This window comes from Odocoileus virginianus, chromosome 23, assembly GCF_023699985.2.
Source record: "Odocoileus virginianus isolate 20LAN1187 ecotype Illinois chromosome 23, Ovbor_1.2, whole genome shotgun sequence".
In the NCBI taxonomy this organism is placed as follows: domain Eukaryota; kingdom Metazoa; phylum Chordata; class Mammalia; order Artiodactyla; family Cervidae; genus Odocoileus; species Odocoileus virginianus.
This window is the reverse complement of record NC_069696.1, coordinates 12,846,573-12,860,517: the sequence shown is the minus strand read 5'-3', so window position 1 is coordinate 12,860,517 and position 13,945 is coordinate 12,846,573. Positions and strand designations below refer to the sequence as shown.

At 61.5% G+C, this 13,945-nt stretch overlaps 1 protein-coding gene across 3 annotated transcripts in view; it reads left to right on the top strand.

Annotated features, from left to right (window-relative positions):
* Positions 1 to 13,540, top strand: part of WNT7B (Wnt family member 7B) — a 54,111-nt gene extending 40,571 nt beyond the window's left edge. For all 3 annotated transcript variants that reach the window (XM_070453502.1, XM_020902215.2, XM_070453503.1), the window contains exons 3-4: positions 4,491 to 4,762; positions 10,760 to 13,540. In XM_070453502.1, coding sequence (XP_070309603.1) covers positions 4,491 to 4,762; positions 10,760 to 11,239 — 752 coding nt within the window. In that variant the 3' untranslated portion in view covers positions 11,240 to 13,540. The remainder of the gene's footprint in view (positions 1 to 4,490; positions 4,763 to 10,759) is intronic.
* Positions 13,541 to 13,945: the final 405 nt, after the last annotated feature.

The following is a 13,945-nucleotide window of genomic DNA, read 5'->3' as shown; positions in this document are numbered from 1 at the left end:
CAGGAAGAGGGTGCCAGTGTCCCCCACACAGGCGGCAAGGAATCAGGCTGCTGTTTATCCCAGCAGAGTGGTGTGCACCTGCCCACAGGCGACCAGCTGTTGGGCTTGGACAAGCAGGGCTTCAAGGAGTGGTGGGTGGGACGGGTGGGCCTCCAGGGCTGGAGGGCATCTCGGGGCCCGGGAGTCCCGGATGTTTGCTGGGACAAGGCCCACGGGTTTGAGGGGCTTCTCTCTAATCCCAGCCCTCCCCCTTCTCACCCTGGAGGACAGGCAGCCAGCCCTTGTCCTGGCTGTGACCTGGTGGGGGGGCGGGCGGGCCATGTCCTCCCTCGGGCCGAGCGCACTGTGAGTCAGCCCCGAGTCAGCGTCCAGTTCTGTGAGATGGGGCGACAAAGCCGTTGCATTAAATGAGATGCGCCTGCAGAGCGCGGAGGGGGCGGGTGAGCGATCCCCTCCATCGCGAACCCCACGTGACTCCTCGGCTCCCCAAACCATGCCTGCCTCATGCTCACCTCCCCCTTGTCTCCATGGTGAGATGAGAGGGCTTGGCTCATTAAAACCAAATAAAAAAGGAATTAGCGGGAGTGGCAACCGGGTGAGTAACTGATGAGTAACTGGGTCTGAGCTGAGCACGGGCAGAAACCAGGCGGGAGCAGAAAAGATGGGGGGGAGGCGTTCTGTGAAATGCCCTCCAAACACGCAGCCCGCCCTGGCCCGGGCACCTGCTGGCCTGCTTGGTGCTTTAAGGTGGGGGGTGTGGGAGTCCCCCTTCTGGCTGCTGCTGGGGAGGGAGGGCGTTTGGGGAAGAAGAGGATGGAGGGGTCGGTGGGGGGCGGTCCAGGGCCTCCGAGGGCACGCCCACATCCTGCTCACTCAGGCAGGGCTTGGTTGTGGGGCTTTTAACTCCGTGGGCCTGGCCTCCTGGTGGATTACACAACCGAGGAGATTCCTCACACTCCAGCGTGTGGCACGGCCCACTCCGAGGCTAGCTCCGCCTCCCCAGGGCTCCCAACCAGTGTTCACCTGCCGGCTAGCACTCCCCCACCCCCCACCCCACAGCACGCCTGGGGTCCACAGATGGTCCAGTGACAGAAGCCCCTCACCAAGGGGCTGTGCATCCTCTTCCCCGGTCTCTTCCTGCCCACGATGACTGAAGGCAAAGGGGCCACAGAGGGGGTAGGATGACCTCTGTGACCTATGCCCCAGCTCCTCCCTCTGCAAAGCTGGGCTTGGATTCCACTGCCCGGGTTCAAGTCCTGCTTCCGCCATTAACACCTCGTTTCACAGCTTCCTGATAGCTCAGTTGCTAAAGAATCCACCTGCAATGCAGGAGACGCTGGTTCAATTCCCAGGTCAGGAAGATCCCCTGGAGAAGGGATAGATTACCCACTCCAGTATTCTTGGGCTTCCCTTGTGGCTCAGCTGGTAAAGAATCCGCCTGCAATGAGGGAGACCTGGGTTCCGTCCCTGGGTTGGGAAGATCCCCTGGAGAAGGCAAGGGCTACCCACTCCAGTATTCTGGCCTGGAGAAGTCCATGGACTACAGTCCACGGGGTCACAAAGAGTCAGACACGACTGAGTGACTTTCCCTTCACTTCACTTCACAGCTTCTGTGTACCTCGGTGTTCTCACCTGTGATGTAGCAATAAGGATAAAACCTCCAATAGGACAGGTCGATGAGAACACATATGAAGGGTCAGGGGGCACTGGTGCTGTGACAGCCGGTGAGGAGGAGAGAAGCACAACTCCGTTGATCTGCTTGCTAATTAGTTCCAGGAGCCCCCGCCCCCAGCAGCCAGTGTGAGCTCTAAGATCTGAACCCCACAGCTTCTCGCTCGCCCCCACACCGGCAAAAGTGCCACCTGCTTCACGGCACATCGCTGGGCACCCACACGTTGGCTCCCTGGCACCTCAGCCACCTTTCTTCCTGACTCTTGATCTCCTACTCCCAGCCCAGGATCACCAAACTGTTGTACACCTCTGCACCTGCTGTATGCGCACCAGGAGCGTGCACCCACCACACACACACCACAAACACATTCACATGCACCCATGACGAGTTAACACATACTTCTTGTTAAGACTTAAAGATGTCACCTCTTGCAGGAAGCCTTCCCTGACTGCTCCACCCCACCCCCAACCCCCCACCGAGAGGCAGATTGAGGAATCCTTGGAGGTTCGGTGGTTCCTTGTGCCCCTCCTCGCAGAGCTCTGTGGTCACCTCCTCTCCTGGAATCCCCCAAGTTCACTGCCGCCTACCCTGCCCATACATGCCCATGCATGAGCTAGTCAGCAGGCTCTGCTGGGCTTGGGCAACACCAACACGAACAGAAGGAGTTCAGTCGCCCACTTCCCACCGTGCTCTCCCTGTCCCTGTCTGTCTGGTGCTCCCGGCTAGTGGCCTGGATGGTGCAGGACCAGGGCTCCTCCGTGCTCCTCCAAGAGCCCCTCACTGGGCTGAGGCTGACTTCTGATGGAGCAGTGCCATCAGAGTGGTCCCCACGCAGGAGGGGAAAGTGTAGGCAGGATGGGCCCGCCCGGGAGGAGGGGCGGATGAGTAGCAAGGCCCTGGGAAGGTGGTGCCCTTTGCAGCCCTTGGTCTTTCTGGGGAGGAAGGGATGTTGGACACCACCCTTCCCTCAGCTCTTCTCAGAGGATGGAAGTTTCCAGGAAGCCACGGCCCCCTCTGAGAGGCAGAGGCCGACCAAAGCCTCCTCCACCCTGGGCCCCTGAGACCCTGGTCCTCATCCTGAATGGGAGAAACCCCGGGAGCAGGGACCCCAGATAGGTGAGCCCCCAGGGTGAGCCCCCAAAGGGAAGGTACTCGCTGAGGATGAGTACCCCACCAAGGGTGAGCCTGTTAGGGGAGTGGGGACCCCTCCGAAGGAGCCCCCCTCAGCCGGTTGGTGGGTGAGGAGGGAGGCCCCAGAGCACATGGCCTGCACCCAGGACAAGGCCGGGCAGGCAGTTGGTGCTTAGTGGATGCTTGTGGAATGGACCTAACTTGACTCTCAACCCTCTCTCAAGCTGGGGGGGACCATGCCAGACCCCAACAACAGGGACAGTAGGCAAGCACACGGGGCATGTTGGCGCCCGTAGGGCACAAGCGCTGGGCTTATATGCTCCTGGGTTTCCAGGGCACCGCTGAGTCTGACTGGGCCATGCCCTGCTGTGGCTGAGGGCACTGCCATTCCCGCTCACCAGACCCGGGCTTTAGTCCAGTCAACACCACTGAGCTTCGGACCCGGAGTGGCAGGTGCTGGGTACCACACAGTCCCGGCCGTGGCCCTCAGGGAGCCTCTCTGCTCATGGGCAAGGGGAGAGGTGCTCGAGAGACTGGGGCTGGGATGGCTGGATGCACAGGCGGGGGATGGGGCATGGAAAATAAAGAGTTCAAGCTGGGACTGCCCAACTAAGGGGACTTTGACCCACGTGGAGCCAGGAAGGCCCAGTGCTAGAGCCCACCAGGTGGACACTGTCAAGAGCAATGAGAGTCAGATCTGCCGCTGAGGGTGGCCAGGGAGCCCGGGCTGTCTTCTGGCTGGTGGTCTGGGAAGGCTGCTTGGAGGAGGAGGTATTGGAACTGGCTTTGGAAGGTTGTAAAACTTTGGGCATGAAAGGGAAGGAAATTCCACCCAAAAGACCAGGCAACGTCCAGGAGCATGTGAATTTGACTTTGAGCCCCGGAATTTGAGTTGTTTGGGGTGGAAGATAGGGAGAGAGGGCTGGGGATCCAACCCTGCACGGACTTCAGACCTTCCCTTTCCAGCTCAGGCAAAGGAGAGGGAGGGAATGTGTGTGTAGTACACGTGTGTGCGGAACTGCACTTTGCACCCGCCTGGAGGATGGCTGGGGAGTGGGGTTGGCAGGGGAGACCCACGCCTCAGCCTGGCAGTTCAGTGGCCCCTGAAGCAGGCAGGGGTGATGGAGAAGGAAGATTCAGGCGGCCAGGGCCTAGTGAGGAGGTGACAGTGGGTGGTTAGAGAGAGAGATGGCAGCAAAGGGGTTTGGGGTCCACTGCAAGCTGGGGGCATTCTGCCTTGCCCCTGGCTGGTGGGGTGGGCGCCCCAAAGGGATCCTGGGCACAGGTGGTACGCTCCTGAAGAGCAGCGCCAGGAAGCTGGCAGAGGTGCAGGCCCAAACAGCCCCTCCCAGGACCCCTGACTGCTGTCTCCGAGGAGGAAACTGCCTCCCCAGCCCGCACTCCCCCCACCCCCTGCCCAGGCTCCTGGAACAGAAAGAGAATGGTCTTTCGTGCGGGCGGCAGGGCCAGGGCACGCACCGAGTGCCCAGGGTGTACTGGCCTTACGACAGCCCTGCCAGTTGGGTTCCATCAGCCCCACGTGGCTGAGTCGGAAGCTCAGAGGGCCAGGGCTGAACCCAGGGTCACACGGCTGGCCGGCAGCAGGATCAGGGCCCAGCACCTGGCCCCTGAGCCCACGGGTCGGGCCCTGCGGGGTTCACCGTCCGCACCCGTCCCCTCCCCGCAGGGAGCCGTGAGGCCGCCTTCACGTACGCCATCACCGCGGCCGGCGTGGCCCACGCCGTCACCGCCGCCTGCAGCCAGGGCAACCTCAGCAACTGCGGCTGCGACCGCGAGAAGCAGGGTTACTACAACCAGGCCGAGGGCTGGAAGTGGGGCGGCTGCTCCGCCGACGTGCGCTACGGCATTGACTTCTCCCGGCGCTTCGTGGACGCCCGCGAGATCAAGAAAAACGCCAGGCGCCTCATGAACCTGCACAACAACGAGGCGGGCAGGAAGGTAGGGCGGGCGCGGGGCGGGGCGGGGCGGTGGTGGGCGGGTCTGGAGGGGCGGGGCGACGCGCAACTGGGCGGGGCGCTGTGAGCGGGGCGGGGCGACGGTGGGCGCGGCGGGAGCTGGGAGGGGCGGGGCGACGCGCAACTGGGCGGGGCGCTGTGTGCAGTGAGCGGGGCGGGGCGACGCAAGCAAGGAGGCAGGGCGGGGCAGGCCTGCTTCAGGCGTGACCACTGAGCTACCCAGTTATCCAGGGAGGGTCTGGACCTCTCTGAGGTTTGGGCTTCTCTCCTAGCGGAGGGAGCTGGTGAACTGAGCCCTGAAGGTGCAGGGTGGGTAGTGTTGAGCACAAGCCATCACTTGTCTGTCCTAAGCTCTAAGCGTTGGGCCTTTCTATTCCAATTGCAAAGATTTGAAAACTGAGGGTGCGACTAGAGAAGTTATGTGTCTGTAGCCCTCATCTGGTGGGCAGTGGTGTGAGACAGGGACCCTTTTTGCACATAGGGTAGGAGCCGGGCCTGGCAAGCGTCGGTGGTGGGGGAGGCCTCTAGGCCACAGTCTGTGTCCCTGCCCCACTCCTATAGGAGTCATGCCAATACACTCAGAAAGGCTTCCTGGAGGAGGTGGCCTTTGATTCATTTTGAGAGGCTGGAGGAAGGGGTGGTGCCAGGAAGCAGGAGCAGCCTGAGGAAAGGCAGAAACTGAGTTGGAGCCTCTTGAGCAGCCAGCTTCATGCGTGGGGTGGGGTGCAGAGAGGTGCGTGATAAAGGAAGACATTCAAGCCGGGACACAGTGGGGAAGGAGTCAGGGCGAGTCCAGCCCCGCCTCTGGGAGATGAGGGCCCCAGATACTGGGCTGGGAGGAGCGGCCGCCATGGCGGCAAGATGGCCCGAGATAGGGCAGCCAGCCGAGCGGAACGCCTCTGGGTCTAGCTCTCCAGCCCCGGGGGCTGCACCCAGGGCACCAGGGCCTCAGGGGCTCTGCAGGCCAGGGACAGACTAGCCTTTCCAGGCAAAGAAGACTTGAAGATGCCCTCTGCCCCCAAGCCTAGAGCTGAGCTCATTGACTCGACCAATGCTCCTGCCGGGTCTGTGTGCCAGGCGTCATGCTGGGCACAGGGCACAGGTGGAGTGAGATGTGCCTTGGCTGTGGGAGCTCCCCCAGCGCCCAGTGGGCCCACAGCAGGGAGCCCAGGGGCCCGAGGGAGGGGCAGCAGCAGCTTCCTGAAGGCAGTGGCGTCTGCGGGGGGCCTTGAAGGACACGCCAGAGCTGAGAAGAGCAGAGCAGAGTGTGAGAGGTGAGGGCGGGGGAGGGGCCCGGGGGAGGAGGGGGCAACTGCAGAGGGTTCAGGCTTGTGGGAGCACCAGGGGTGGGTGAGACAGGGTTTGAGACATATGCAGGGGCCAGCCCAGGATGGGCCTTGAGCACCAGGCCCAGGCTTTGACTTCATCTTATAGAAGTGGAGGTTGCCGTGCAGCCAGTGGTTGTTGAGCTACTGTCAGATGAACAAATGAGTGAAGAAATGAGTCTTCATTTCTGGGCCTCCATGGAGTTTACAGACAACATTTAGGCTCCATTCTCCATGTCTGTGTGTGTGTGTCTGTGTGTGTGTTAGTTAGGTCCGACTCTTTGCAACCCAATGGACTGTAGCCCCCCAGGCTCCTCTGTCCATGGGATTCTCCAGGCAAGAATACTGGAGTGGGCTGCCATTTCCTTCTCCAGGGGATCTTCCTGACCCAGGGATCAAACCCGGGTCTCCGGCATGAATGGCAAATTCTTTACTGCCTGAGCCACGAGGGAAGCCCCAGGCTCCATTCTCTGGGCGCAGGCAATGGTGATCTGTGTCTGGAAGGGCAGAGGAGAGAGAGATTGACTTACATGGAGGGCACCAGGAGGGCTCCCTGGAGGAGGAGGCACATCTGAAGTCTAAACTGAACCAATCCCCTTTGAGCCTCTTCAGTGGCTTAGGTCTTGAGCAGGGGCTTTCCCACACCCCTGGGATCTCACCATCTCCATTTTATATTTGGGGACTTGGTGGCTGGGAGAAGAGGGGGTGGCAATTGGTAGGTGGTAAAAAGGCGTAGTAGAGAAGGCAATGGCACCCCACTCTAGTACTCTTGCCTGGAAAATCCCATGGACCGAGGAGCCTAGTAGGCTGCAGTCCATGGGGTCGCGAAGAGTCGGACATGACTGAGCGACTACTTTCACTTTTCACTTTTATGCATTGGAGAAGGAAATGGCAACCCACTCCAGTGTTCTTGCCTGGAGAATCCCAGGGATGAGGTCGCACAGAGTCAAACACTACTGAAGTGACTTAGCAGTAGCAAAAAGGAGTAGGGGATGTGGAGACTAGCAGGATTGGGCCTGAGGAAGACAGAAGGGCTGACAGTAGGAGGCTGGTGATGGGCCTGGGGCTGTTCGGGGGAGGGGCGGAATTGGGATGGAGAAGAGTCAATACATTGGGGGGGTTTGACTGGGGTGGAGCCGTGACACCCGGAAGCCATGCACTAAGGAGAGGCAGAATGTTGGAGGCAAGGGGGTGCAGATGAGCCATGCGAAGGCCTGTCGGGGCCAGGGGAGCCACAGAAAAGGCCTCTAACCTGGTTGGCAGCCAGGATTCTCCCGCTGACACTGTCCCCAGCTGTCCGCGAGGCCCTGGCTGGCCCCACCCCTCTCCCTCCCCGCTGTGTGCCCCAGCCCGTCCCCCCAACAGCCCTGACCCCGTGGGGCCGTGCCGCCCATGTGTAGTCTGAGCTCTTGGAAAAGGCCAGTGGTGGTGACCACACAGGGCCCCCTGGGGGCTTATCATGGCAGCTGAGACCGGTGGGTATGGCTTCTGAGGTTTCCTGGAGAGCTGAGTCCAGACCTTCAGGGGTCACTCTAGTGCTGGGGCACCCCGGCCCCATCATAGAGCAGCCAGGCCTGACCCCCAGCCCCTGGGCCTTGGGCGGAGTTCAGCAAGTCAGGTGGAGAGGGGGCTGTTGCTGCCACACCGAAGTCCCACAGTGAAGTGGCTTCAAGCAAGAGGAATTTGTTCTTGCACAGAGCCAGAGGCCCAAAGTCAAGGTGTCCGCAGGCCGGAGCTCCCTCCCGAGACTCCCCGGGAGGATCCTTCGGCCTCTTCCAGCTCCGGCGGCCGCGGGCGCTCCTTGGCTTGCGGCCGCATCGTCCAGTCTCGGCCTCTGTCTTCATGTGGCCCCTCCTCTGTGTCCGTGTTCCCTCCTCTTCTGTCTCTTACAAGAACACAGGTCTCTGGACTCAGGGTCCCCCCTGAACCAGGACCATCTCATGGCGAGTCTTACCTTGCTTACATCTGCAAACTTCTGATCTCCAAAGAAGGGCACATTCTGAGGGGCTGAGTGGACACATATTTGCGAGGACACTCTTCAGCCCACCCCAGACTGGCACACGGCCCACTGAATCCCTCGTGGGCCAGGATCAGACAAGCTGAATGTGCAGACCTGCTCAACTCTGAGCTCCTTCAGGGCTTTGGGCCACCAACCGGGGACACCCCCTAACTGAGCACCCTCCCCACAGTGTAGGCCAGCCCCTATTCTGGGAAGAACCCCAGTCTGCCCTTTTTTGGAGCTCCCTAGGGCAGGAGTGAGGCCCAGGGCTCAGCCAGCAGCTCCCCTGGGCAGGGTGGGTCGCTCTGCACCCTCCTAGGTGGTCTCCTGGGGAAGTGGGGGCTGGCGCCACCACCTCTCTCTCTCTTATCATGAGGGCACTGGAGCCGGAAACTGCACATTCTTGAATCCTGTGATCACTTCCCAGGAGAGTGAGCCCTGGGGACCCAGCCAAGCGAGGCTTCAGCCCCTTGCTCTGCACACAATGGTCCAATCAACTTCATCTGAGGACTGTCACCCTTCTGGCAACAGAGGAGCTGAATGTGGAGGGCAGGGGTTCAGGCGGGCGGCAGAGCGAGGCGGGGGCAGCCGTTCAGCGGGCCAACGCGGGCACCGATGGAACACCCGGCCTGCACAGACGCTAGCCTGGACACTCCCGCCAGGTCTCTGGCCATCACCGCCCATCTGAGGAGGCACCTCCTGGGTCAGCAGCATGGGGCAGGGCCAGCTGCCCCCCGGGCTGGGGCTCTGAGAGGGCTATGCATCTGGTCAGCCGCTGGCCTGGACCATCCATGGCAGGCAGAGTGACCAGGGCAAGGGAAGCCTCCAAGCTCTGAGGGGCAGATTAGTAGAGCGAGGGGCTTTCAGGGAGAGGGAAGGTCCCCTGGAGGAGGGCATGGGAACCACTCTGGGATTCTTCCTGGAGAATCTCATGGACAGAGGAGCCTGGTGGGCTACAGTCCATGGGGTCTCAAAGAGTCAGGCACGACTGAGCGACTTAGCACGCAGTGGTCCAAGCAAAGATGATCGTGGGGTGGAGGGAGGGGAAGGAGAGGTTGGGCTGGGATGAACAAGAGTGAGGAGAGGGGTGGGAGGCAGAGGAGAGGCCTAGAAACATTTTTTTTGAAGAGGTCGCATCTTCACCCAGACCCCCAGACCAGACTTCTGGTCAGTGCCTTCAACCCAAATGCCCCACAGCAGTCATCAAGCCCTGCAATTCCAGTTAAGAATATTCCCCTGGGCCCCCTTCCCCTCCTCCAAACACGGGGTCCCTCCCCAGCTTCTCCCGTTCCACCCAGGACATCATTCACACAGGAGAAGAGAGCCTCGGCCCCTAAACTTCAGGCCGCTAGCCGCACGTTGTGCTTATTTGGGTCGAATCTTCCTTTCGTGGTGATGGTGACAGCTCTCCAGACCTTCTCGCGATGCTCCCCTCCTGGAACACAGCTCCTATTAGTCTAATGAGCTTCTGCTCCTCCATCAACTCCTAGTACAGGCACCACCTCCTCCAGGAAGCCCCCACGCCTGGCCACCGCCCCCCTCACAAGCCCCTGCGCTGTGTGTCCCAGGGTTCGTCACCTTGGTCCAGGGCCCCATGCAGTCAGGGCAGGCAGGAAAGGGTTTGGGCAGTCACCAGCACCGTGGCATGTTTCTCTCTCTGGTTCTTTCATTTCTTCATTCATTCATTCATTCACTGAGGGTCAGGGCTGGGGTTCTGGGCCAGGAGGCAGAGGGTGGCCAAGACCTCAGGCTGTCGCAGTGAGGCCAGCGGGAACTAAGACAGCTGACAAATGGCTCTTGTGCAGCCGTGGGGCGGCGGCTAATGATTCCCCATCTTTAATCAGGCCCGGCTGGCAGGGCCTTTTCGATCTGAGTAAATGAGTGCCCGGGGTCAGGGCTGGCTCTGGGAATCAGCCTTCCGGGGCCAAGGAGGAGGCCCAAGGAAAACACACGGCTGCACCCATTGCGGGCCCTCGGGGAGCTGGGGAGAAAGAACAACACTGGTCAGAGGGTGGCTTCCCAGCAGACGGCACGCCTCGGCCTCGCTGATCCATGCGCTCACCTCCCACCTGCCCCCACTCCCTCCTTCAACAAAGGTGTGCAGAGCTCCATGTGCGTTCCAGGCTTCCATTGAACAGCCACTTATTAAGTGCTGACTGCATGCCAGAGCCTATACCAGGCACAAGGGTGGGGGGTTCACATTTACTAAGCACCTGCTCTTGCTGGACCTGCTACCCAGAGGGGGGCATGCACCAGCTTCTTCACCTGCTGCTCTGTGACCTGCAGTGAGCCCCACGCCTGCCCCATCCACCCAGCCTCAGTTTCCTCATCAGTGCATAGACTTGCAGCTCCCTGAAGGGTTTTGAGAATCTTGTGGAACTCATTTGATGAGCTCACGCCTCGCTCTGCTGAGGTCTGAATATTCTCACGGGGACCCTCATAGGGTCCTGTGCAGTAAGGGACCTTGTGGTCAGTAGCCCCATTTCATGGATGAGGAGACTGAGGCTCAGAGAACAGGAAACACTGATGTGTGGTCACACGGTGGGAAGTGGGGTCAGATCCGGGTCAGATGGAGGTGAGGTGGCAGGCCCCCTGCCACCTGCCTCCCCCAGCCATTCCTCCCCCGCCCGTACTGAGCCTGCCCTGTGGCCCCCAGGTCCTGGAGGAGCGCATGAAGCTGGAGTGCAAGTGCCATGGCGTATCAGGCTCCTGCACCACCAAGACGTGCTGGACCACGCTGCCCAAGTTCCGCGAGGTGGGCCACCTGCTGAAGGAGAAGTACAACGTGGCCGTGCAGGTCGAGGTGGTGCGTGCCAGCCGCCTGCGCCAGCCCACCTTCCTGCGCATCAAGCAGCTGCGCAGTTACCAGAAGCCCATGGAGACGGACCTGGTATACATCGAGAAGTCCCCCAACTACTGCGAGGAGGACGCGGCCACGGGCAGCGTGGGCACGCAGGGCCGCCTGTGCAACCGCACGTCGCCCGGCGCGGACGGCTGCGACACCATGTGCTGCGGCCGGGGCTACAACACCCACCAGTACACCAAGGTCTGGCAGTGCAACTGCAAGTTCCACTGGTGCTGCTTCGTGAAGTGCAACACGTGCAGCGAGCGCACAGAGGTCTTCACCTGCAAGTGAGCGGCCCCGCCCACCCCGCCGCGGCCCCGCCCACTCCGCCCGCGGCCCCGCCCCGCGCCCTTGGCGCCTCTGCCCCGCCGCCTGACCGCGCGGGCAGAGGTGTGTGCAGGAGGTGGGTGCTCCAGGCGCGAGAGAGCTCCCACGGGGCGGCCACCTTTTCCTGGCCCACCAGCGGCTCTCTCCTGCCACGCCAGTCCCCTCTTGTGGCAGAACAGTGCCCGTCAGCTGGTCCAGAAGGCAAGGCCGATGGCGTGAGTGTCCCCGGCGGCGCCCAGTGCATTTCTTTTCTCCGGGACAGTGAACCTCAAGGACACACACTTACCCGGAAAGCAAAGCGACAAGACTGAGAGCGTCCTTCTCCCTGAGCCTGGTGGTGCAGGACGCAGAAAGACTTTGGCCCAAGCCTCAGCAGTCACTGGGCTCCAGGGCAGTTTGGGCAGATGTCGACAAAAATTATTTATGTTTTCTTAGTATCCGAAGAGGATTTTAGCACTAAGGCATAGCCGGTCCTAACTCCGTACTCTGTTAGCGTGTCCCCTTGCCGCCCTCTGCTCCCTCTTCTGGCCCCTGGGTACCCGCGGGAGCTTCCCGGTGTATGGCCCTGTCCAGGGGGAGGTCACAGGTGCAGTGGTCTCCACGTGAGCTGCACAGGGTGCTTGGTGGCTGGCACGGCTGAGACCGCCAGTGAGGAGAGCCACGGACAGGGACCTCTGGCCCCTTCCTCCCTTCTTTTGAAAATCATATCGAGCAAATCAGATTGTCACCCACATCAGGTTCCAGGAGTGCTGCATCCCTGAATGCGGTTGCTCTTCCAGCCCCCACCAGCCTGATGCTCCCCTAGTTTACAGAACTCCCTCCCGCCCTGGAATCAGCTGGACCCCCAGGACAGCACCGTGCCGGGGCAGGCTGGTGGGACAGGGGGACAGTTCAGGGGTATTTGCCTTATTTGACAGATGGGGACCCTGAGGCCCAGAGTAACTCGAGTACTAGTGAGAGACCCCCCCAAGGCCATGAGTGGGGGCTCTCACCCGGGCTCAGGCTCCCTGACAGTGACCCCAGGGCTCCTGACCTTGAAGGCCGTGCTCTGGGGACACCCAGGGTGACAGGCAGTCCCCATGCCTTGAAAACTCTGGCTGTGCCCCTCCCCTGCCAGCTTCAGTGGGGTCCACGCCCCCCTCCTTGAGGTGCCTTTGAGGGTTTCTCTGGTGGTCTCCTTGCCCAGTCCAGGTCCTTTTATCCTGACCCTGATGCTGAGAAAGCTCGGATCCAGGGCACTGCTCCGCCAGGGTCCCACCTGCTGCGCCAGCAGATAGCTGCCCTCCAGTCATCCGTGGTCCCCACCCCACGCAGACCCTGCCATGAGGTTCAAGTTACCCTGAAACCTGGCAGACAGGAATGGAAAGGGGTCCTGCTTGGTTCTAAGCTGTGGGCTGGGTGGGGAGAGAGTAGGGGCCTGAGATTCAGTGCTGGACATGCCTTCTGCCAATACTCCTGCCCACCATGGGGAGACCGAGGCACAGGGTGTCCGGGGCCGGGAAGGATGGCGTGTGCCGGCTTCTAGTGCACCGCTCTCCTTGCACTCGTCCCTGTCCTGATTTGAGGTGTCTTCTCACAGAATCCCGTGGCAATGTATCTTCAGGCTACTAACCAGACAAGTGGGCTGGGCACTAGCCTGGGGTGAGTGACACTGGGCCCTGGCCCCGGCGTCTACCCTGCCTGCCTGCACGATGCCAGGACATGCCACCAACAGCTGCTGTCCTGGGAGCTCCCAGGCCACTGTGAATGCCCCACCCCAGGCCCCTTCCCACTCCCCCACCCCAGGTCCCAGGATACCCCCCTGAGTCCACAGGCCTAGCATCCTTTGCCAAGAAACCTGGTTAACTTATATTGTTATATAGCGTCGAAATGTCTATAGTGTCTCTTAAGTTATTGTGACCTACACTGGGTACTGGGGGGCGGGGGGATGGCCATGCTGTCCCTGAGCTAGGCGCCTCCTTCTGCTTGAAACCGGCCCTTGGACCCTTGGGGCCTGTGATGCCACCAAGTCACGTGCACTGTCCCTCGGCTACTCGGCGGCCCCCACCGAGACCCCGCCCTCCCCTAATAGGCTGTCACCCTTCCCTTGGGTGGCGGGGGGTTGTGTGGCCCAGGCAGGGACGCTGGTGGCCGAGGCGCTGTGTGTCCCTGCCGTGGCTGCCCCCCCACCCGCCCACTTCAGGAGAACTGGCGGGTTTCTGATGGGCTGTGTCTGGCCTCCCCAGGAGGGGAGCGCTCGGCTCCAATAAAGCTGGAATCAGAGAAGCAAGTGTGTGAAGTGTCTGCACCCCTTGCCGCGGGGGTGGGGGAGGGAGGCAGGAGCTGTCCCCTGAGGACAAGGCCCCCCACTTGGCGCCCGCTGTGTGGGCGGAGCTGGCGCTGTGCTGATGGCCCTTCCCCCACCCCGTCCTTCACACCTTCTGGGGGGCTTGGTTCTCATGCCTGCCCCCAGGAACTCTGGGCCTGTCCCCACCAAGCAAGGGCCACAGCTGGGGGGCTGGACAGACTCTGAGGCCTCCCCAGACAGCCTGGGTCAGGCCACAGGGGCAGGGGGGTCATGGCCTGGTGCCGGGGGCTGCTCTCGGGAGAAGTGGGGCTGAAGGTGGGAGGCCCTGGCCCCATCTGTCTTCCTCTGTGTCTCCTTCCCCTTCTGACCTGGTGGGGTCTGTC